The following is a 23,657-nucleotide window of genomic DNA, read 5'->3' on the forward strand; positions in this document are numbered from 1 at the left end:
ACATTTGCTCATAGTAACATACATCATATATATTATAAATGTGCAAGCCATACAATGTAAGTAATTAATACATTTTACATAATGCAAGTGCACTGTAAACCCAGAAGTTGTTTGAACTCAAATAAATTAAGTCTGTTTTACATAAAATAAGAGATTTTTAAACATTACTCAACTATTTTGAGTTAGTTGAACATTTGTGGGCACATATACTGTATTATTCAAACTGAGATCTTTGAGTTGAATCAACTTATAATAACTGAGTTTAGTCTCCATTAGTTTCCATTAACAGCTTCTTTTCCATTGGCTTCTGTCACAATCTATTTGCATACTGGGTGTGTCCAACAGTTTCTGACAGACCCTCACCATCAGTGTGTAGTGATTCACTCGGGGCTGTAGATCACGTTATGATTAAATACTTGGCGTCTGTGTTGTTGGCTGTAGAACAGCATCATTTACTGAGCTGCAGTAACTTTGTGTTCTCACAAAGCTTTCAGTACTTTTAATTCTTTACTGTTTTCATTCATTTAATTTATATGAGTATTTAAAAAATAGTTGAATGAAACCAGAAAGAAGACTAAATACAAGTTCAGGAAAATATTAATTTTAAATGTATATGTATATGTATATATAAGTTCATTGTACTTAAAAATTATATTACATGAACTTAAAATTTATTAGGCAATCGGTTACAACAAAAGTTTTGAGTTTAGTCAACTTATCAGGTTTTACAGTGCAGTCTTACAATATAACAAAAATAAAAACGTTAAATCAGTTTCCCCTTTAGTTGTAATAACTTGATGTTCTAAGTTATGTTAACTTAAGTTTTCTTAACCCATTACTTAACATTTTTAAGGCAACCGGTTTCCTCAAATTTTAAATTCAACTTATCCTGGTTTACAGTGTGCCAGTGTTTAAAATAAATATCATATCTTACACTTTTTAGGGTCAGATTTTTAGGTTAGTAGTTTTGTCAAGCATAGTTTTTATCAATTATAGTGATTATAGTTTTATATTAAAGTTTATTAAAATAAATAATCTTACCTGTGTTGTGTTTATATTCAGGTGATGATCGTAGTATATAGCCTCAGTTCTCAGCTTCACCTTCACTCTGCCTCCTCTCTGCTCTGCACTGAAACCTACAGTATATATATATATACTCACATATGTATGACTGGTCACGTCACAGTTCAGTTAGAACAACAATAGAACCTTAAGGACAGCCCCTCTGCAGCCTGCAGATCAGAGAACTCAAACAGTTGTTTCATGTTAGTGATAACGTATTTATTTAATGTATATAATGTATATATGATCACAAGCCATCAAACCAAACTGAACTGCTTGAATTTTTGCACCAGGAGTAAAGGCATAAAGTTATCCACAAGCAGCGTGTAAGACTGGTGGAGGAAAACATGATGCCAAGAAAACTGTGATTAAAAACCAGGGTTCTTCCACCAAATATTGATTTCTGAACTCTTAAAACTTTATGAATATGAACTTGTATTTTTTGCATTATTTGAGGTCTGAAAGCTCTGCATCTTGTTTTTTTTGTTATTTCAGCCATTTCTCATTTTCTGCAAATAAATGCTCTAAATGACAATATTTTTATTTGGAATTTGGATAAATGTTGTCTGTAATTTATAGAAAAAAGAACAAAGTCAATTTTAATATAGCAAAATCAGAGAAACTGATTCAGAAACTGAAGTGCTCTCTTCATTTTTTTCCAGAGCTGTATGTAATTCAAAGGCAGATTAAAGCAATACAAACTAAAATATGTAAACTAGCTGCGTCAATTGATTAAATATTTTAATCAGGTCAATCCCAACAATATTCTGATTAACTGAGATTAATCACACTTTATTAGTTTATAGTTGATATGCAAATGTAATTAAAAGAATGAATGTAAGAAATGTAAAATGCTCTATTTATATTAGTGGTTTTAATTAAAATACCAGTTTATACCTGTATGTTTGAGGGGAGATAAAACCAACAATACAGGAAACTTTTTTTTTCTTTATTAGAAACATCTCAGCTTGGTTGTAAGGATTTCTAAATGTTGCTGAGTATAAAAATGTCAGGAAGTGTTTATTATTACACACATGCTCACAAATGGGTAGGGGGTTGACCATTTTAACGCCCTGGGGGAAATATGTCCTGTCCAGTAATGTGTATACTGTCCCCTTAAGAGACTTTGACTCTAAGTGTGTAGCTACGATGAGAGCACAGGCAACCAGAGTGTTGTTCTGCATCACTGATCTTATCTATATATCTATATATATCTATATCTATCTATCTATCTATCTATATCTACACACATATATATATATATATATATATATATATAGAGAGAGAGAGAGAGAGAGAGAGAGAGATAAAGATAGAGATAGAGATATATAATTGTTTTGTGCTGATTTCAATATTACCCCTTATGTTTTTTTTAGTGAAAAGAGCCCATTAATGTGAAGCAGAGGGTATTTGCATTTTTTTTGTATTATTATTATTTTTCTTTAATTCAAGTATAACAATTAAATCATAATTAAAAGTCCATTGCTATTGAACAGTAGCATGTCAAATCAATAATGGTTTTGCTATTATAACATCATTTTATCAGTGGCATAAAGGGTCTTTGACAATGACAGTTTACTGATAACATTTCTCAGACAACATACCGTGATATGAACTTAATGCTGTGTTGTTCTTAATGTTTAAAAATATGCAGGATAATAAGACATGGAGCTTGTTTTTTGGTACAAAAGTTTCTACTAAAGAAGCAAAGACACCAGAAACTAAATCTTTAAATCTTTATAAAAATTGAGTGAATTAAATTTCTTTCATTATTTGTCTCCCACCGTCCTAAAACTCCAGCCTGCAGTCCTTCAGCATTCAGATTATAATAATATCTCTATTAAATAGATAATATAAATACACCAGTAAGGCACAAAGTTCAGATATAAACAGTGTCTAATTAACTATTTAAATCCTAATTGTCCTGGTTATCTCTGTCCTCCTGACGGTCAGTCTCCGTAGCGCACCTCCGCCCTCAGCTCTTTGGTGACGTAGCTGAGGACGGCAGCTGCAACCTGCTGCTGCATCGTGGCGTTCCCCATCACCAGCGCCACCAGCTGGGCCACATCCGTCCAGTCCAGCTTTCCCAGAACCGCCATGACGTCAGAGTAGAGTTTCTGCTGCTGCTGAGGAGGCAGCTCCATGATGATCTGAGGAACAGGTTTAAACTGACCACTGGTCATCCAGCATCCCAGAAGGCCTCCCAGAGCGCCACCTATAGAGCAGGAAACAGACTGATTTATTTTTTATTAATAGTTCCCTCCACTCTTAACTACCATTTGATAGTGTGACCTACATTCATTCTCTTAAAACTTACAAAGAATTTATAGGAGAAAGTCAAACATCGAGCTAAAAAAAAAGGTTGTGATGCTAGTTGCTATCTTACACCCCACAAACAGCTTCCAACCTGCGCCGTTAAAATTGCATTGAGTTTAGGAATATATCTACAGTCAGAGCAAACCTGGCCCGTAAAGGTTATGGCAAGTAACATGCTGATGTAGGTTTATTTCATGTTGCGCTCAAACCACATCCCTGATTAATAAAAAGAAAATTAGCACATGCCTTTTTGTGGCATGTTTCGAGCTGCACAGGGTGTACTTTTCCCGTCGTTACGATAGCAAAGACACACTGCCACACCCTAAATCAAGCTGTATGGTGCACGGTTGTTGGCTATTACAATAGGGACCATGCTTTATTAGGATATACTAATAGAGCAAGTGATAAGTTGCAAAATGAACCAGTCACTTAACCCTAAACGCAGCACCGGGAGCGGATAGCAGCACACCACACCAGTCTGCCAGGAATCTGCCAGGTCCAGAAATAAAGGCTAATATAAAACTGCCTAAGCTGATATTCAGTTAGTAAAGCTGTAATCTATTGTGTGTTCGGACACTTTGGAGACACAGAGAGTGAGCTGAGTGTTCACAGTTTCTCTCAGTAAAAAGGAAGTGGTCTGGGATAAGGCCTCTAGCACTTCCTGTAGAGCAGGGATGTCTATTTATATCTGCACTGAGTCCGTGTGGCTGAAGGTTTTCATTTTACTAACAATCAGCATCTGAATCTATTCCCACTATTTAATCAGTTATTTGGTCTTTAAACATTTGAACACATGAGCTTCTGATTGGCTGGAATTTAAACCTGCAGCCACGCCCACTCGTAAGACTGGACACCCCTGATGTCTTGCGTTCCAGTAACAGTGAAATGTCGATTCATCAACTTTTTATACATATATTTTTTATGTTGACTAATAGGGGTGTGACGAGACACTTATCTTACAAGAAGAGACGAGAGACGATACTGGGTTCTCGAGAACGAGACAAAAAAGAGATGAGATGTTAAAATAGTTTAAAGAAAACTTCAAAAATAAAAAAATGACTTGAAAAATTTAAAAAAGAGTTTTATTTGACAAAATAATTTAATGCAAACTCAACAGACTGGATTCTCTCACAAATTGAGCCTATGAATAATAAACAATATAAATAAAAAATAATATATAGTGCAAACAATAAATGCAAACCACAACCAGTCGTATTAAGCCAATGGTTTCTGTTTTTCTAGTCGCTTGTAAATTAATCATCTATAACCATAACCAGTCATATTAAGACTGTGCTTGAAGTGCAAACAAATCTAAGTATTTTAATTTTAATATTTTCTTACAGTTCTTTGTACAGTACTGATTCGCGTATTTTCGGTCACTCTGTTACAGTTTATTGTTTCCACTGAGAAACCAAAATGCAACCAGACGATAATATGATTTATGCCCAATCACAGCAACCAATAGACCTGCTCTTACCAGCAGCGATTCCCACAGGTCCGGCTAACAGCCCGCCCACAAAGGCTCCGCCCCCGGCCACCGCCGCTCCTTTCCCAGAATTCTTCACTGCTGCTTTCATCTGCTGGTTCGCAGACACCTCACAGCACAGCTTCATGATGTCGTTCACCCGGTACGCCATCGCTAACGCCTGGAAACACAGCCTGCTGATCAACAAACACACACACACAATCATCATCAATAACTTCTGTACTGTACACTCTAGATCATCATAAAAACACATTAGGTCACTTCATATCAATGACTCTATATCGATTCTACAGTAATTTCATCAATTATTCATGCAAATATATATTTTTTCACTTTGCATAAACTCTGTTTATATAAGTGATATTAAAGCAATCTTCGCAAAAAAAAGCTTCATAATGTGGTTTTGCGACATTTATGTTTACGTTATTTGATGGACACTTTAAAAAATGTTAATTGAGTTTATTTTTTATAACTCAATTTAAATACCTGTATAATTTTGAAAACAATTAGCTACTACAATTATCTACCTCATCTGTTTTTTTTAATTGATACATATATATTGCTGCACTAAAAGGTAGTAATTATTATTTGTGAAAATTGGGTTTAATGTCACTTTGAAATAAAATTTTTTTTGGAAAAAAGTAAGCAATGATATTATTTTGTCATATTTTTCGAAGAATAACTAAAAAAAACATACTCAAATGTGGTATATCATTATATATATCGTTATCGTGATATAAGAAAATTCCATATCGTGATATATGATTTTTCCCATATCGCCCTGTATTTTTAGTATATCAGTTAGGGGTGTGTTTTTGTGTAAGTTTTGTTTTGTTGCAGAAGTGTATTTTTTATTTTTTTGTCATATCGCCAACAATATCGTTATCGCGATAATACCATGAAATATCGTGATATTATTTTAGGGCCATATCGCCCACCCCTACTGTGAGCACACAATAACCCTAACAGACTAATTAGTCTGTGTCCTCATCCAACAATAGGGTTCCCATACTTTTCCTGGAAAAAAATATACAAAAAAATAAATAATGAACTGATATTGCTTAAAATGTGGAACAATGTGTTTTATATTTAACTTAATCCCCTTTAGGGATCATTTTATCTTCACTATAATATGAGTCTCACTGCCTGATGCCTGACACACTGTTTATCAGAGTCCTGATAGGATTTCCGTTTCATTCAGGTAAAGAAACCACACTTTCTATTTCACAAACCCCCCCCCCCCATACACTACACATAAATATATTCATATAAACTAATTTTATTCTATACAGACAGAAAAGTATTCAGCTCTGCTGTCACTGTCGTCTCTATTATATAATCATATAATTATATTATTATTATTATTATTATATATTATTATATTATATTATAAAATGAACTTTAGAGCCGAGCACAAACGTGTTCAACAGGTTCCACGTTTTATTCAGGTCAGTTCCTGAAACTGAAAGATCACACACTGAGCCAAAACTTACAGGACACCACCTTTACCTTTATGTTACAGTGTTATAGAATATAGATTTACATCAATTTAGGACTATGGGCTAGGATTATAAAGCTCTATTTCTATTTAATTTCTCTTTTTCCAGAATATCTATTATGTGTCTTGAATTATATGCATAAAACTTCAATAAATAAACTCCAACATTAAGGTTGTAAATAAATGAGACATCTATAATTACAGGTGCGTAAAATAACCTAACCTTATTCTCCAGTACAGCTATGACATAAATAAATATTACATGTTATTTTGTGAATACAGTCTATTATTACAGCCCATGTTTTTGTTTGTAGATTACGGTATAAATTAGACAATATGTTTATATGTATGTATAATATATGTAACATTAAATATTAAAATCTATCTAAAAAATATAAATTATTATTTTAATGCACAACTTTTTAAAAATAATATATATAAGCAAACTCAACATTTAAGAATATATAAATTATAACGGAATAAGAATAGTTAGCTCTTTACCTCTATATGCAGGTTTTCTGAATTATAATGCATTATTATACATAATTTTAAACACTCTGTGATTCAGATATTTTCTAAACACAAATGAAGTTAAACTTCAAATGTTAAAAGCTTTAATGACACACTTTAGCAATATAAAATATGATGTTTGGGTGAATAAACTGGTTAGTTAAATAAATAAAAATATAAAAAATATCTGTAAATAATTTAAATAACTAAATTAATAAATGTAACCAGTACTATTAAATTATACCAGTAACTTACTATTCTATATAATTAATATAACATAAAATATTTAGATTTTTGTTTTTTGCATAAATTGGTTAAGTTAGTTATAGTTTTTTTTTTTTTAAGGTGGATATTTAAGGTGGTCTTGTAATGACAGAGCAGAAAACATGGTTAAAAGTGAGAAAGAAAACAAATAAGGATGTTTAAAGAGTTAAAAATTATGACAGTGACACTTTTTAGACTTAATTTAACTTATCGTTTCAATTTTCCGTTCCACCTTAAATGGCTCAGTAGTTCAAGTCTAGTACCTCATGCGCCACAATGGAAGTGCTGCGCCTTTTAAGGTGGAACGGAAAATTCGAACCAAAAGTGAATTTCAATGGATTTAAAAAAAAATAAAAAATAAGTTTTAATATTTAAAAATTGTATTAAAGTAGATAATCGTACCTGTGTTTTGTTATTTAGCTGATGATCGCAGTTATATCCTCACTTTCCAGCTTCACCTTCACTCTGATTCACTTTACAGATTCCTCTCTGCTCTCCACCCAAACCCACACCTACCCCTCCTATCTGATACACAAACACAAATCACACATACATGTGCGGTTTTAACACAATTTACACATTTAAACATATATAAACGTATCTTATATTCAGATCAGTAGCAGGAGAACCATAAAGGCAGCTTCTCGCTTTCTCTACTCCCTATTTCGCAAAGATTCCTGGGTAAAAGTTCACTTTATAAACAGCTTGTGGAGAAGAGGGCAGTTCCCTGCTCCTCCAGCAGGGGGAGCCACCAGACCAGAGAGGTAAATCGGGGAAAGTGCGTTCATTTAAAAGTCATTTAAAATGTATTTATTTATTTATTTATTTATTTATTTAAATTATTTTTATACAGTATCTATGTGTGCGGGAACGATAATAACAGTAATCATAAAAGAAAAAGAGGAAGAAGATTTATTTATTAGTAGTATAATTTATTATTATAATTTATTATTAGTTGTAGTATTTCTTATTCCATTCTTATTATTGTAATTAACAAAACGGGTTTTGATCATTTTCGTCTGTAGATTAAACATTTGCACTGTTTCTGTATAAAAAATATATGTCAATAAATACAGTTTTATCCGTGTGCATAACGCTTTTTAATATTTTTGTACCATTACAAATATGTAGAAACAACGTAATTTATTTTGAGGTACACTAAAATGTACAAACTATTATTCCATGTCATTTTATATATGCAAAAAAGTCCAACACGAACATATCAGATAATTACAAGAACAATTAGAAAGGAACATTAGTTTGTATTTCTAATGATTTGTGTTAATGTTATGTTTTTGTGTAATAAATAATTAAATAAATAAATAAAAACAAATTAAAACTGTTATGGTTGGACAGAGCCCATTCATATTATTTAATTACAATTTTTCACAGCTATAAATGTATAGCTTCTATTATAACGAGAAAAAATAACACATTTAAAATAAATACAATACATACATAAAAAAATTAAGCAAATATTTTTAGTATAAATGTTATTTCAAAATTAAATAATATAATAATGGACAGCTGTGCTGTATGTATCCACTTTTGCAATAAATAAACCTTGATAATTTCTGAAAAAAAAGTATATATATATATATATATGTTTTTTTAGAAAACCACAACAACATAAAAATATTTTAGGAAGGAAGGTTGTTTTGTATTTCTAATTATTTGGCTTAATGTTATTGAGTTAATATTATAGATTTTTATAGTTGTAATAAACAAATAAATAAGTAAATCTAGAAAATTTAAAAACAGTCATTGGTGGGCGGAGCCAGAGCGTCCATCCATTCAAATGAGAAGAAAGCGGTGGCGTCACTCAAAGTGGCGGAGCTAGCTGATGGTAAACAAACGAAGAAAGAGGAGAAAGAAACAAACAGATCAACGGAGAGAGAGAGAGAGAGAGAGAGAGAGAGAGGAATAAACACCATAAAAACCAGTTAATCAGATATTAATCACCTGTACAGGTAAGATAACCACCTTTACTCTAAACATACCGAATAAAGCGCGGTTTTATCAGTTTATCAGCGATTTAAAAGCTAAAATCCGCTGTGTTTAACAGCAGAGAGGGGGTTATAACTGGGTTATATTCAATTATATCTTATTTTATATAACTTTACTGTGTAAAATAATGATATTATAAACTGTATATAACCCGCAAATGATATAAATAATAATAAATAACTGTATTTATTAGTATTTATTAGTTACATCACTGTGTGAATGCTGAGTCTCTTTGCTGTGGGTTAGTCTGCTTTGTTTTTCTGTCTTTGTGATGAAAAGTGAACAGTATAGACTAGCTATCGTTCGCTAATATATAACCACCAATATATATATATATATATATTTTTTTTTATTTATAAATTGCAAAAAAAAAAAAAAAAAAACACACACCAAGGGCATAATAAACACCCTTCACATACCACACATACCAAAATACATATAAATAAAACAATATCTAGCTATGATATTACAGAACAATATAATTTATATATAACAAAAGCATGTAGTTAGCTAGTATCTATTCTTATCAGCTGTGTATTATAGATATAGACTCTCAGCTGTGTTGTTGTAACCTGTAGATATAGACTATGTGTAAAAACAGAAAGAGGGAAAATTACCCCTCAGCTCCCCCCCCCCCCCCCCCCCTCCAAAACCCCACCCCACCCAGTCCTCCAGGCCACCTGGATTATATACAGATCAGTAATCTGACTCCAGCTATACAGAATAAAAATATCCAGATATCTGTGTACTATTGTTATTTTAATGCTGTCTGTATTTATTATAAATATTATAAATATATTATAAATATTATACCTTTGGAATGGGAAAAAAAGTCTTACTTGTTTTCTTTTTGTAACATTTGAATTTATATGATGTTATTATATTAGAAGCATAATTATTATACATACTATAAATAGTATAATTTTTTGTTACATTTTTTTTCTGTCTACCAAAGAAAAGTAACTGCAGGAATATGCATTTTATTATTTTATATATAAATATCCTTAGTAGGTAAAAGTTCATTACATCTTTGTATTATAATATAATATTATTCTATTATAATATTGTTCTTGGAAAATATACAATCCAAACAATAGTAGTCATTGTTACAGACCTAACTGCCTTATATTATTAGTCAGTCTGTGATGTGATTTTAAAAGGTTATCGAGTGCAAACATCGAGTGCACAACAGCGTTTGGGGAATATTGTCTCGGTGCGTCTAGACCACAAATGAGTCCCAGAGGAGTCGAGTTCAGAGGAAAACACGGTCTAGTGACTTTCACTTTTTGTTAAAGGACCAGTAACAGGTTCTGTGAAAAGACTGATTATGGCCAAACTTAGTTAAATGATTAATTTGCGTAAAAATATATATATATATATGTTAAAATTTCCAAATGAAATGGCTATGGATATTTTGGAAACTGAAAATATTAGATCAAAAATGAGGAAAGAAAAAAAAAAAGCACTTTCAGGTAGGGGTGGGCGATATGGCCCTAAAATAATATCATCATAATATCATTGTATCATGATATTTCATGGTATTTCCGAGATAACGATACTCTTTGCGATGTGACAAAACACTGAATTCAAAAAAATATTTCAAGAATACGCTACTGCAACAAAATGAAAACTAAATTTTATTACTGCATATTAAAAAATACAAGAATTTCATCAGATATGTAACAGAAGTCAATGATCCAGAATATCATGAATAATACTACTACTAATAATAATAATAAGAAGAATACTTATAATGCACTCCTAATATCTCCATATATATATATATATATATATATATATATCCAGGATTAAAGTAAAATAAATGATACCGCACAGATATAATCTGTCTCTAGTAGATATAAAATGGGAAATGAGAACAATGAAAAATGAAAAAAAAAAAATGCCAAAAAAAATTGTTGTACATTAATGTGATAGTTAGGGGTGGGTGAGATATGGCACGACATTTCAGGGTATTATATTTTTCACTATATTCAAAAATATTGGCAAAATTATTGCGTATGATACGATTTGATACAATATGGCACACCTCTACTTTTAGGGTGCTAGGGTACTTTAAGCCTAGATAGGGACTATATTTTGCTTTTAATAGAAAAACTCCAAAAATAGGCTTAATTCCTGTCTGGGAAGCAATTAAATTACTCAAAATACTGAATAAACTGGATCATTTATACTGAACGCTTATTTTCAGTAGTATTGCAGTGTTTTCTGTAACAGTTTTGTCATATAAAATCAGGACTTTAGTAAAAAAAAAAAAACATCTATTGGCTGAGGCACACTCACTGCAGTCTGCATCCCAGAGTGAGTTTAGATAAGATCATTAAGATAATGATCTGATATTTAATAACGCCAGACTGTCTTCATCCCCTCGGGTCACACTCACACCCGCCGGTCAGCTGATGGTGTGAGGGATCACGGTGACCTCGTGTGGGCGGCCGTATCAATGCTGGGATTATTCATTTATTAATTCCTGCTAAATCAGGAACTAAATTCCGGGGTTAAAAATAAAATCCATATATCACAGATCTCAGGCCTCAGTGTGTTCAGGCCTGAGCGAGTGTGTGTTCACCCTGTTCTGAACTGTTCTCACCCTGCAGAGTCCAGCTCACGCTTCAGATTACGCAACCCTCTCTCTGATTTCCTCACAGCACGTAACATAAACACACGATACACTGGAGCTATGTTCCACCTATCAGTCATCTCAGAAAGAACAGCTTGAACTCACACTGAAACACACATTGAGTAATATGTGTTATATATATGTATGTATGTATGTATGTATGTGTGTGTATTTATAGCTCTGGAAAAAAATAAGAGATGACTCAAAAATTTAACAATGATGATCACAAGTCATCAAACCAAACTGAACTGCTTGAATTTCTGCACCAGGAGTAAAGCAGCATAAATTTATCCAAAAGCAGTGTGTAAGACTGGTGGAGGAGGACATGATGCCAAGATGTCTAAACACTGTGATTAAAAACCAACCAGGGTTATTCCACCAAATATTGATTATTTCTGAACTCTTAAAACTTTATGAATGTGAACTTGTTTTCTTTGCATTATTTGAGGTCTGAAAGCTCTGGCATAATATGTGTCTCAGTTTGATAATGTTTCCATTTTCAGGTTTTCATAAAATACATACAGTTAATACTCATTTAATATTACTGTAATCCTCAATAGAGGACTTTCACTAATCTGTTTTGTTTAAAAGGTTGTAAAACTGATAGATTATTGATTGGCTCTGTACTCTTGTGTTTACAGATTTTGTATTTGAAGGACAGACAGAAGGAAAGGATCTGAAGATGATCAGTAAGATCTTCTCGCAGCTCCTGGGCGGGGCTGAGGGCGGAGCTGATGTGAGGGTGGAGAGGGAGGGCTGTGAGGAGCTGGTGGAGTTGGAAGATGGAGAATGGGTCATCATTAACCTTCATGGTAAGACCTGCGTCTGACTACACAACATAACACCAGAGTTAATATGTGTGAATCTGATTATCAGATTTCACCAATAATATCATATATCGTCAATAATATCAGATTTCCCCAATAACATCATATTGCACAAATAAAATAAGTTTTTACACCACAGTCAACATCTGATTTCACAAACATCAGATTCTAGAAATATCAGATTTTACACACAGCACCAGAGTCTAGAAATAATATCAGATTTTAGAATTAATATCAGATTCTAGAAATAGTATCAGATTTTAGTAATAATATGTAATTTTAGAAATATAATCATGCTCAGATTTCAGTAATATTATCAAATTCTAGAACTAATATTAGATTCTAGAAATAATCTCAGATTTCAATATAAATATCAATTTTTAGAAATAATATATATTAATATATATTGATATAAATATAGTGTAAAATCACTGAGCTCCACAGAGGTTTTCATTAAGCCGTAACTTTGATTACTCATTTTCACATTATAGCAGTTTTGATACCAATAAAATGCACAATATTACAGTAAATTATTTTTCTTATGGCCTTTACGGTCTTTTCTATCATTGTTTTTCTGATTCTGTGCAAAGCTGACATAGACATATAATCAGATTTATTGAATGAAAATGATGAAGATGAACCTCAGATAAATGGCTGATGTTTGTTCTGTGCAGAGAACCGTTCTGTAGACCGCATTAGAGAAGATCCTCTGGAGAACCTGCTGATCGAGCACCCGAGCATGTCCGTGTACCAGATGTGCCGCGGCAGAACCGAGGGAGAGGAGGAGGAGGAGGCTTCAGACGAGGATGAAGAAGACTCTTCTAGGTCAGTTAACCTGTCATAAATATCACAGACATGCCATGTTCGGTGTCTGAGGCTAATGTAGCTAACAAGCAATGTAAGATAATGTACTCAGTACCTCCATAGTGCTGTTCCAAACATACATTTACCTCAGCAGTGATGTTTTAGTCATACATTTATCTCAGCAGCTCTGCTTTAATTATGATTTTACCTAAGTAATGCTGTTCTAATCATAAACTTACCTCAGCAGCCCTGCTCCATTTTAAAAATTTACCTCAGCACTGCTATTCTAATCATAAACCCACCTCAGTAATGCTGTTCTAATGATGAATGTACTTCAGCAGCACTGCTCTAATCATAAATTTACCTCATCTCTGTTTTGATTTTGAATGTACCTTAAAATGCTGTTCTAATTATAAATTTACCTCAGCAGTGGCATTTTGGTCATGCATTTACCTCAGCAGCTCTGCTTTGATTATGAATGTACCTCAGTACTGCTGTTGTAGTTCTACATTTACCTCAGCAGAGCTTTTTTTTAGTAATGGTTTCACCTCACTAGTGCTAGAGCTTAATTTACCTCTTGGCTCATAGATTATATTTGGGGTGTCTGAACTAATTTATCTGTTTAATGATCTGGCTGCCCTGGTTTTCTGCTTCCAGGCCCGTGCCAGTCCGGCATCACGTGTCGTGGCGTTTGGCCGCCTGGGGCACCCCCCTGCCCGTCCTGCTCTCGGTGCAGCGGGCCAGAGCTCACGCAGACGGCAGGAAACTGACCCGCGGCGCCCTCCACAGGCAGAACCTCACCAACACACGCTTCTCTCCGGCTGACCGTCGCTACGGCCAGTTTAAACAGCCCACTCAGCGCCTCTACAACTACTGAAACCTCACCCGCCTGGCACTGCTCAATACACTGACCTCAGACTGACCATGCAACAGACTGACCATGCAACAGGCTGACCACGCAACAGACCAACAACGCAACAGACCGACCACGCAACAGACCGACCACGCAACAGACCGACCACGCAACAGACCGACCACGCAACAGACCGACCACGCAACAGACCGACCACGCAACAGACCGACCACCGAACAGACTGACCACGCAACAGACTGACCACGCAACAGACTGACCACAGAACAGACTGACCATGCAACAGACTGATCACGCAACAGACTGAACACGGAACAGCATTATGGGACTGAATTTCCCCAAAGAATCTCAAATTATAACAAAGATGACTTTTAAATGGTCGAGCGATCATCACACTGAACACACTCCTCCCTCTCTCTTTTTATTATTTAACCCCTTAACAGAGAAAAAAAAACTATTTCTCTGCAGTAAAATAATTTATTTAATCTCTGAAAACTCTGAGACTTCAGAGACTCCTGACTGTTCTCTCTCTTCTTCACTTAATCATTTCAGATCAACCAAAACAGGAATCACCACTAAATGTTTAAGATAAAAAAAAAAACTAGGAAACCGTAATGAAACTAAAGTTTGGAGGACATGAAATGTTTAATATACATTCATTAAAATACTGATTTTAAAATTATTCAGGAAAGTTCAGGAAATATTTTTATATTAATTAGATTTTAAAAGCTGCAATTTTTTTTTCAAATTTAAAATATTTTCAATTGAAATTACAGTTTTACAGTTTTCAGTAACAATTCTTATCAAACATGAAATCTTTCTGTGTAATGCTCCATTATTTGCTCCATTATATGCTCCATTATATTGAGATGTTTTGGGGAAACTGAGTCCTGGTTACTTCAGGTTTGGTGAAGCTCAGGCTGCACAATGTATCTGCGATCAGTCAGTATCACAGTTTTGGCTTAGAGTTTTAATTTTTTTGTTAAAGCTGTTTTTAAGTGTTATTAATTATTTTTGTTTTAAATTTACTATAATAAATATGAGATGTACCATATATAATATGGTATATAGATCTGCACAATGCAGATTGTACACCCATGCCATTTTCGTTAAAAAAACTGTGTTAAACATTAGCAAATCCCTCATTTCTCAGATGAAAACGGATGCAGTTATAGGTCGAATGTTATCGGACGTATGATATAGGTCAAATGTGTTTGGAGGTATGTTTTAGAACTTACAGTGGAACAGAGTGTGTGTTTGTGGTTCTTTTTTTAGCGTAGCCGTGACTAGCGTGCTGGAGTTACAGTGATAGTACAGTAGGACGTGTTTACTCTGAAACTGAAGCATGGTGGAGTTATTTACTGAGTTGATCTGGGGAAGCGGGGCAATCTTGTGATTTTGTGCCAATTCAGACGCTGAACCTGTGCAGACCTGTCTGCGTTTTTATTTGTAGCTTTAAAAACCTTGTAAATATTACTGAACTTCCAGTTGTTTTGTAACCGAGAACATATTTGATAAAAATATTTTAAAAAAAAAGGAAATAAACATGTTTTTTGCTAAGATTGTTCTTGTTATTGTCTATAAACCACCTAATTTTACCTAAAAAAAATAAAAGAGGTAAAAGGACCAATTAGGATTTGATTTTCACATAAAATAATCAGGTTGTATCATCAAATATATGAATTAAACTCTTGTAAAAGAAAGGTGCATTTAAGTATATATTTATTATTACGTATACTTAACATTGAAAAGTACATACATTAAAATTAATACATACTAAATGTAATATATTGGAACAACCTATGGCAACTTAAGTATATTTCAATTGTAATTAAGCTATATTTAAATACAACATAAAGCATTTAAAGGTTGCTTTTTTAGGTGTTTTTATCTTATGACTTGGTATAACTGCAAACTTAAGTAGATTTAAGTGTGTGTTTTTTAAATACCATTTTTAATACTTTGTACGTCATTTTATTCTTTGTACATTTTCCTCCTGAACATCACTGGGTCCTCTGAATTATTAGATTACAAGAACATTTAAAGAGCCACTAAACCCTAAACCATATTATTTTCCATTAATAGCTGAAATGTGTTCTTTTGAAGTATTTTTTATAAACCTTTCCTAACATTTAAAAAACAATTTTACAATTTTATTGTGGTAATTTCCACCTCTGGAGATCAGTCAATCAATAATACAGCTCCCCCTGCTGATGTCCGACCGCTGCTGTTGCTGCAGCTCAGCCGATCAGCTCTCCTTCCTGCCCCTCCTCTAAACCCATACACCTACCATCACCTAGTGCGCCTCCCAAACTACCCCTCCCATTTTTTTTTTTAGCCTTTTTCAAATTTGAGTTGAGGGTGGAGTCTGCTAAAATCAAGACAGTGGTATAGCAGAACCAAAATTGCAGAAACACAGAGCTAGCTAGATGAAGAACCAATAATACAAGAGTATCAAACAATAAAATGCTTTTTATGTTAAGCTTTTTAAGACTCTTCTATTATATTATTTTACTGAAACACTGGAATTAGTGAGGAAAATTTCATTTTTGATTAATTTCATAAATATTCTTTTATTCAACAACTCTCGTCATTTCCGTAGTTCATGCATCTTCTCCATGAACCTCTTCACTCGGTCTGGATCCACATCATTCTCCCAGCGGCCGTTCTTCTTAAAGTGGGAGCCGATGATCAGAGCGTTAGCGTCCAGGTAATGCTCCACGTTGTCGTAAGTCACCCCAGAACCAATTAGAACCGGGAGTTCCACAGATTTGACAACTTCTGCAAAAATAAAGAGAGAATTAATGATGCTGCACGTTCTGTATTGTAATGATTTGGGCGAAAATGACTGATTATATATATCTGTATATTCACTAGAATAATAAACTGAAATCGGGAAGTCGGGTAGGCAAGGTTCGGGCCGGCCCACGTTCGGCTGTGTGTGTTTACAGCTCTGAGCTCTGAGAGGTCTGATGGGAGACGTGTTTATTAATAGGTTAGGGTGGTTAGAGTGGAATATAGAGTGTCTGCAGAGCAACATCTGCTCAGTCACTGCTCTATATAAGGCTGCATACCTGCTCAGACACTGTATTAGCTACAGCAGAATCGGGTCAGCTGCAGTTACAGTATGTGTACAGTAGGGTTTGCAGCAGGATTAGATTTAGTATAATACCTAGTTCAGAAATTATCATGGTTTTACAGTATTAAAGAAGTCTAATAGTGAAGAATGAGAAAACACATTTCATACTTAATTACAAATAACATAAAATTGCTTTCTAATTATAAGTGTTTTAATCTTGCTATTAAAGGTTTCCTCATACAGTTAAGAAAAAACCTGCATAATCCTCACTTTTTTCTAATTGTGACTGTTTAATTATGTAGGTTGATGTAATAATAAATGTACTTTTTGTCACAAAAATATTCTCTATGAGTTTATATATATATATTATATTAGGGCTGTCAAATGAACACATTAGTTTCAATTAAATAATCACTGGAAAATAACTAATAAATATTATTGTCTGTCATTGTTTTTTTTATAAACTCACAGACACAGACACTACATGTAGCATAGGTAACAAAAGAAAGTTGAACATGTGCCCTTTAAAGAGTAACTAAACCACCTTATTTCTGCTGACTCCACCCTCAGCTCAAATTTTAAAAATGCTAAAATATGGGATGGATAGTTTGGGTGGGGCACTGGGTGATGTATGGGTTTAGAGTCGGGGCAGAGCTGATTGGCTGAGCTGCAGCAGCAGCAGTTTGCCTCTGATAGAGGCGAGACGCAGATGGTTGGACAAGGTTAGGTAATGTTTAAGAAGTATGATTCATTACTTCAAATACTCGCATTTTAGCTATTAATGAAAAAATATGGTTTAGGGTTTAGTGGCTCTTTAACTGTGATTATACACCGGTAATGCAGTGTGTGTGTGTGTGTGTGTGTGCTCTTGGGGTGGATGGGGGAATGTGCTGGCGTCAGTAAACACTGTACATGTGCCAGACTGTAAGTGCGCATGTGGGCATTGGTGAGATTCCTCAGGGCTCTTCTGCTGAGAGACTGACTGAATATCTTCACCAGCCAGAAGCAGCCGTGACACTGTCTGACCTTCTGTCCCGTACAGGGTTTCAGGGGAAACACATTTGGGCCAGGACTGGATTTAGTGTGCCCTGCTCCACCTGGATTAGAGCAACACCCTGGCACCACCTTATGGGCTGAGTGGGAACTAACGGTCTGTGGGCCGTTGTGGAGTATGGATCTACCTTTAAAGGTGTCCTTCCGCTAAAATCCACCCCAGGGTTTTGTTTAAACTGCCTGGGTGGATCTGCTGTCAGTCAGCCAACAAAAACTTGGATAACCACATCTGTGTGTAACTATAGGTTTAAATAGGATCTCCGGTGGATTTGGTGTTTTACAGAGACTCTAAGACTAGGTCAGTGGCTTAACTGCACTTAGCAGGGCATTATTACACATGTTGTACAGTAACATATGGCGTTGCAAAGACTGTTATTAGTGTAAAAATGTCTTTATTTTAAAACATTTCTAACTGTTGTCCGTCTCGCACGTGTCACAGTGCAGTTAGCCAATCAGAAGCGATTTGTTTGCATATATATATATATATATATATATATATATATATATATATATATATATATATATATATATGAGCAAGAGCTGAAATCCTATCGTTTGTTCCCCCACACCTAAACAGGACTAAAGTAGCGTTATACCGGATCACCGGAGCATCGTTTTGTTTTGTTTTTCTCACAAAAAAGAGCTCACATGGCATTCATTCATACTAGTGACACAACTAGACATAGACATAAAATGAATGAAAAAACGATGGAATGAGACCTTTAAGCTCTTCAGGATTGGCCTGGACCCCTGTAGCCGAACCTGTGACGATGAGTCCGTCCGACAGGAAAAACTCAGCCGCTCGAGCCGTCTCAGCTATACTGACATCAGCTGTGAGAGCATGAGCACTGCAACAAAAAACACACAGTTCACACTGATTATCTTCTCTAAATTACTCAATATCCACTATGAATTTTTCTGAACCCATATATTATGAATTGCTTAGTGCCATTAAGAGTTGTTAGTATCTATTATGAATTATTTACTGTCTGCTATAAATCCTTTAATCATTAATCATTCCATATAAATTTCTTAGTATTTACGATAATTTTTTTAAAGTATCCACAATGTATTATTCAGTACTTACTTTGAATTACTTAGCATCCACTATAAGGTATTCAGAATATATTTGTACCTGTTCAGTGTCCACTGTGTATTATTTAGTATGCATTATAATATTTGCAGCATGCACTATAAATTATTCACTATCCACTTTGAATGTGCTATACAGTATATATTATAGATTTTCAGTAGCCATTTTATTACAGTATGTATAAAGTTCTTTATGAATTATATATCTTTCAGTATCCATAATGAATTATTAAATACCTAGTATGAGTTGTTCAGTACCAACCATGAATTATTCAGTAAACACATTTTTAGGTATCCGCTATGAACTTATTATTCAGTCTCTACTTTGAGTATTTTAAGTATGTTTTTTTAGTATACACAATTATGCAATTATGTAATATATACAATTAATTTTTCATCATCTGCTATGAACTGATGGTCAGCTGAACGCATGACCCTGATCTGACCTGTGTTTTTTCTTGATGTCTGTAAATATTTGTACGTGTTCTGCTCCGATGTTCCTCCGATATCGCAGGAGTTCTCCAGCACACGCGTTCAGCAGCCCTTCATCAGCAACGTGAGAGAACACAAAGCCCTCAGCTCGGATAAAATCCAGCCCTGCAGATCAGACACACACTGAACTCAGATCAGTCATCAGTCCAGTGAAGAGAAACAGCACCTGTATGTGGATCTCTGAAACCAGTTACCAGTTAAACCAGTTAAATAAAAGAGTACCTGAGGCCAGTGCAGTGGCCAGTGCCGGCCGGTTAGCAGCAGACAGGATCTGGACTCCGATGGGCAGAGAGGGACAGATCCGCCTTACTGCAGTACACACTGCCGTCATACACACACACACCTCCGGACCAACATCAAACACATACGGAACATCATGCATGTTCTCGATAATCAACCCATCCTGAAAAAAAAACAGCGGAGAAAAAATACAAACCCTCCTTACACTGAGATACACAATCAGAAGAAGCCCGATAATCACAGTAATCACAACAATAACAACAACAATCACACTAATCACAATAAGTAAAACAACTGCAGCATCCGAACCAATCACAATAATACCAGGCATCATACAATTGCAATAATCACAGTAATCACAATAATACCAGCAACAATCACACTATAGTAAACAATCACACAGTAAGAAAACAATCACAGCATCCATGACAATCACTACAATAACAGCAATCACACCACAACAATTAAAATAATCACAAATATCACAATCACTACAGTAACAGCAATCACATCACAGCTAATTCTAAAATCACAGCAAATCATAACAATCACAACCATGACTACAACCACAGCAATAATAACAGCAATCATGCCACAACAATTGCAATAATCACAGATATCATAATCACTACAGTAACAGCAATCACATTACAGCTACTAGTAAAATCACAGCAAATCATAATAATCATCACCATGACAACAATCACAGCAATCACGCTAATAACAACAATCACACTGATCACAATAAGTAAAACAATCACAGCATCCATAACAATCACTACAATTACAGCAATTACAACAATTACAATAATCACAGATATCATCATCACTACAGTAACAGCAATCACATCCCAGCTAACACTACAATCACAGCAAATCAGAACAATCACGGTAGTGACTACGTTCACAGTAAACACTAGTTATCAGGACATCAGCTTAAACCCAGTTCAGTTCGTATTTAAAGCTCTGAGCAGTTTAGCTCCACCCACTCAGCCTATAAGCAAGGAGGGTTTTTTGGTCTGTGTTTTTTTATGAGGTACAAAAGTACAGGGCAGCCAGCCAGAGCATACCTCATTTACATACATCAATCACAATTGTTTAAATGTTTAATAAAGGATAGAAAGAAATGTGTGGAATTGGTGTGAAAAGTTGGAGTTTTTTTTTCTTTTCATAAACTTTCATAAACACAGACACTGTAAATGGAGTTCAGGGGAAATAAGATTTAAAGATGTAAAAGACAAATATAAGACATAATCTTTTCATTTTTATAAATATATATTCTGATTACACACTAATGTAAACAGGAACTGTGTGTGAATATCTGAGTTTCAGCAAAAAAACACAAAGCAACAGCCTGAAATTCAGTCTGCAGATTTCAGAACACATAAAGCCACAAAACATTTATTATTACAGATCTGCAGTGATTACATCATCAGTGGCAGCATCATTTCTCAATTTGTACAGCGGAAACTTAATCCGCTGTATTTTAATGCTTTAATCAGTAAATCTGATATTTTGAGATGTATTCTTTGTCCCAGTATTTCCACTCAGGGGTCAATATAGTATCTATCTATCCATCCATCCATTTATCCATCCATTCATCCATCTAACAGGGTTAAGGTGTTTTACCACTCTGGCCTGGGTGTATTGCTCAGCTTCCCTACAGGCCGACTCAATAATCACAGGAAGGGGAGCTTGGCTCAGCGGGCTGCCTGTAAACACATCATCATCATCATCATCATCATCATCATCATCATCATCATCATCATCATCATCATCCACAACAGGAACAGGAACAACATTATAAATAAATGATGTTAATATAGTATATTTGTATCGGAGAAAACAAAGTGAAATCAGTACAAACACAGGGTGAACCATTTAAACGGGTCAAACATAATTATATTATACACACACACACACACACACACCCTACCGGGTAAAGCTCCAACATGAATCATTCCGATAACATTTGACTTCAAACGTCCGAACAGTTTTGCAAACTTCATGTTTCTCTCTCGGTGTGGTCTGCTGCTTGGTCACGTGACTGGACAAAGGTCACACACCTACTCACCTACATTCAGAAACAGAAACACACACACACACACACTCAAACACACACACAGATATACAGGCTTGTAAAAATGTTACAGAATAAGTAAAAAACCTTCTTAACTTTTAGTAAAAGTCATTTTGCAGCATTTCTATTGGTCCAATAGTGATCAAATTAAAAACTATAAACTACAACTATAAAAATGTGCACTGATGCAATGGAATATGTACACAGGCATGCCATAAGTCATGGGACAGCAGTATGTAAATTGACCATGGATTGTTATCTCAAGGCATGGCTTGGAAACACCCATATATGAACATTTTGATTTGTTATCTGGCCAGCACGCTAATGGCAAGGCCAAGAGAATTGTGGGAGTTGGAGTGAGGTCTGATAATAGCTACCCTATATTAAACCCAATGGATAAAGAATGTAATATCACTCTTATTGTACAATACAACAAGAAGGTCACAGATATAGACATACGTGAGACAAGAGACACAAGATAATAATGCAATATAAGAGTGAGAGTATACCAATTAGGGTTATGATAGAGGATTGACAAAAGGATTGACAGTACCAGTATAAAAAGAACCTATATAAACATTAGTTCCAATATAAAGGTATAGAAGCTTAAGGCTGGGAAAGTGAATTAATGCATTTATATTTTTTTAATACAGCTCTGGAACAAAAATAAAAATTTCTTCAAAGTTTCTTTGATTTTACCAAATTGAAAACCTCTGGAATATAATCAAGAGGAAGATGGATGATCACAAGCCATCAAACCAAACTGAACTGCTTGAATTTTTGCACCAGGAGTAAAGCAGCATAAAGTTATCCAAAAGCAGTTCAAAAGACTAGTGGAGGAGAACATACCAAGATGCATGAAAACTGTGATTAAAACCAGGGCTATTCCACCAAATATTGATTTCTGATCTTTTAAAACTTTATGAATATGAACTTGTTTTCTTTGCATTATCTTTTTGTTATTTCAGACATTTCTTATTTTCTGCAAATACATTTTCTAAATGACAATATTTTTATTTTTTATTTTTTAATTTACTTAACTTAAATGAAATTAAATACAGCTTCTTCTGTCATTCCAGTGAAGTACTGGTGAAGAAAAATAATTTAATATATAAGTCTGTGTGTGTGTTTAAGTGTGTTTGATCAAACTCTGATCTCTTTCTCTCTCTCTCTCTTTCTGTCTTTGATCTCATTTGTTTACCAGTTGGCTCCTCTCTCCACGTGCGCCGCCCTCTCTTCCGGTGCTGACTCCGCCTCTTCCGCGTGCTGTGTGACGCTGCGTGCACGCCCCCTCTGATTTGCCGGCAAAAATCGTCACTGTGAGCGCGCTTTATACAC

At 34.6% G+C, this 23,657-nt stretch overlaps 3 protein-coding genes across 4 annotated transcripts in view; 1 reads left to right on the forward strand and 2 right to left on the reverse strand.

The window, feature by feature from the left end:
* Positions 1–15,843, forward strand: part of si:ch211-260e23.9 (uncharacterized protein LOC555795 homolog) — a 414,295-nt gene extending 398,452 nt beyond the window's left edge. Inside the window, exons 2-5 of the mRNA XM_007235912.3 lie at positions 9,036–9,106; positions 12,423–12,593; positions 13,283–13,433; positions 14,070–15,843. Of these exons, the coding sequence (XP_007235974.3) occupies positions 12,464–12,593; positions 13,283–13,433; positions 14,070–14,289 (501 nt within the window). The 5' untranslated portion in view covers positions 9,036–9,106; positions 12,423–12,463 and the 3' untranslated portion in view covers positions 14,290–15,843. The remainder of the gene's footprint in view (positions 1–9,035; positions 9,107–12,422; positions 12,594–13,282; positions 13,434–14,069) is intronic.
* Positions 2,478–7,804, reverse strand: LOC103040695 (protein C19orf12 homolog). 2 transcript variants are annotated; one of them, XM_007235910.4, is made up of 3 exons: positions 7,539–7,804; positions 4,856–5,037; positions 2,478–3,277 (listed from the first exon to the last, which is right to left on the reverse strand). In XM_007235910.4, the coding sequence occupies exons 2-3, from the start codon at positions 5,013–5,015 to the stop codon at positions 3,012–3,014; spliced, it is 426 nt and encodes a 141-aa protein (XP_007235972.2). In that variant the 5' UTR covers positions 5,016–5,037; positions 7,539–7,804; the 3' UTR covers positions 2,478–3,011. The 2 variants fall into 2 exon arrangements, with proteins under 2 accessions (XP_007235972.2, XP_007235971.2); XM_007235909.4 differs by having other exon boundaries at positions 4,856–5,040.
* Positions 15,844–15,959: 116 nt separating the features above from the next.
* On the reverse strand, positions 15,960–23,587 carry zgc:162297 (uncharacterized protein LOC555865 homolog). Its single transcript, XM_007235911.3, has 7 exons — positions 23,521–23,587; positions 22,176–22,313; positions 21,869–21,951; positions 20,222–20,402; positions 19,954–20,104; positions 19,136–19,263; positions 15,960–17,064 (listed from the first exon to the last, which is right to left on the reverse strand). The coding sequence occupies exons 2-7, from the start codon at positions 22,246–22,248 to the stop codon at positions 16,874–16,876; spliced, it is 807 nt and encodes a 268-aa protein (XP_007235973.3). The 5' UTR covers positions 22,249–22,313; positions 23,521–23,587; the 3' UTR covers positions 15,960–16,873.
* Positions 23,588–23,657: the final 70 nt, after the last annotated feature.

This window comes from Astyanax mexicanus, chromosome 23 (genome assembly GCF_023375975.1).
Source record: "Astyanax mexicanus isolate ESR-SI-001 chromosome 23, AstMex3_surface, whole genome shotgun sequence".
Taxonomy (NCBI): domain Eukaryota; kingdom Metazoa; phylum Chordata; class Actinopteri; order Characiformes; family Acestrorhamphidae; genus Astyanax; species Astyanax mexicanus.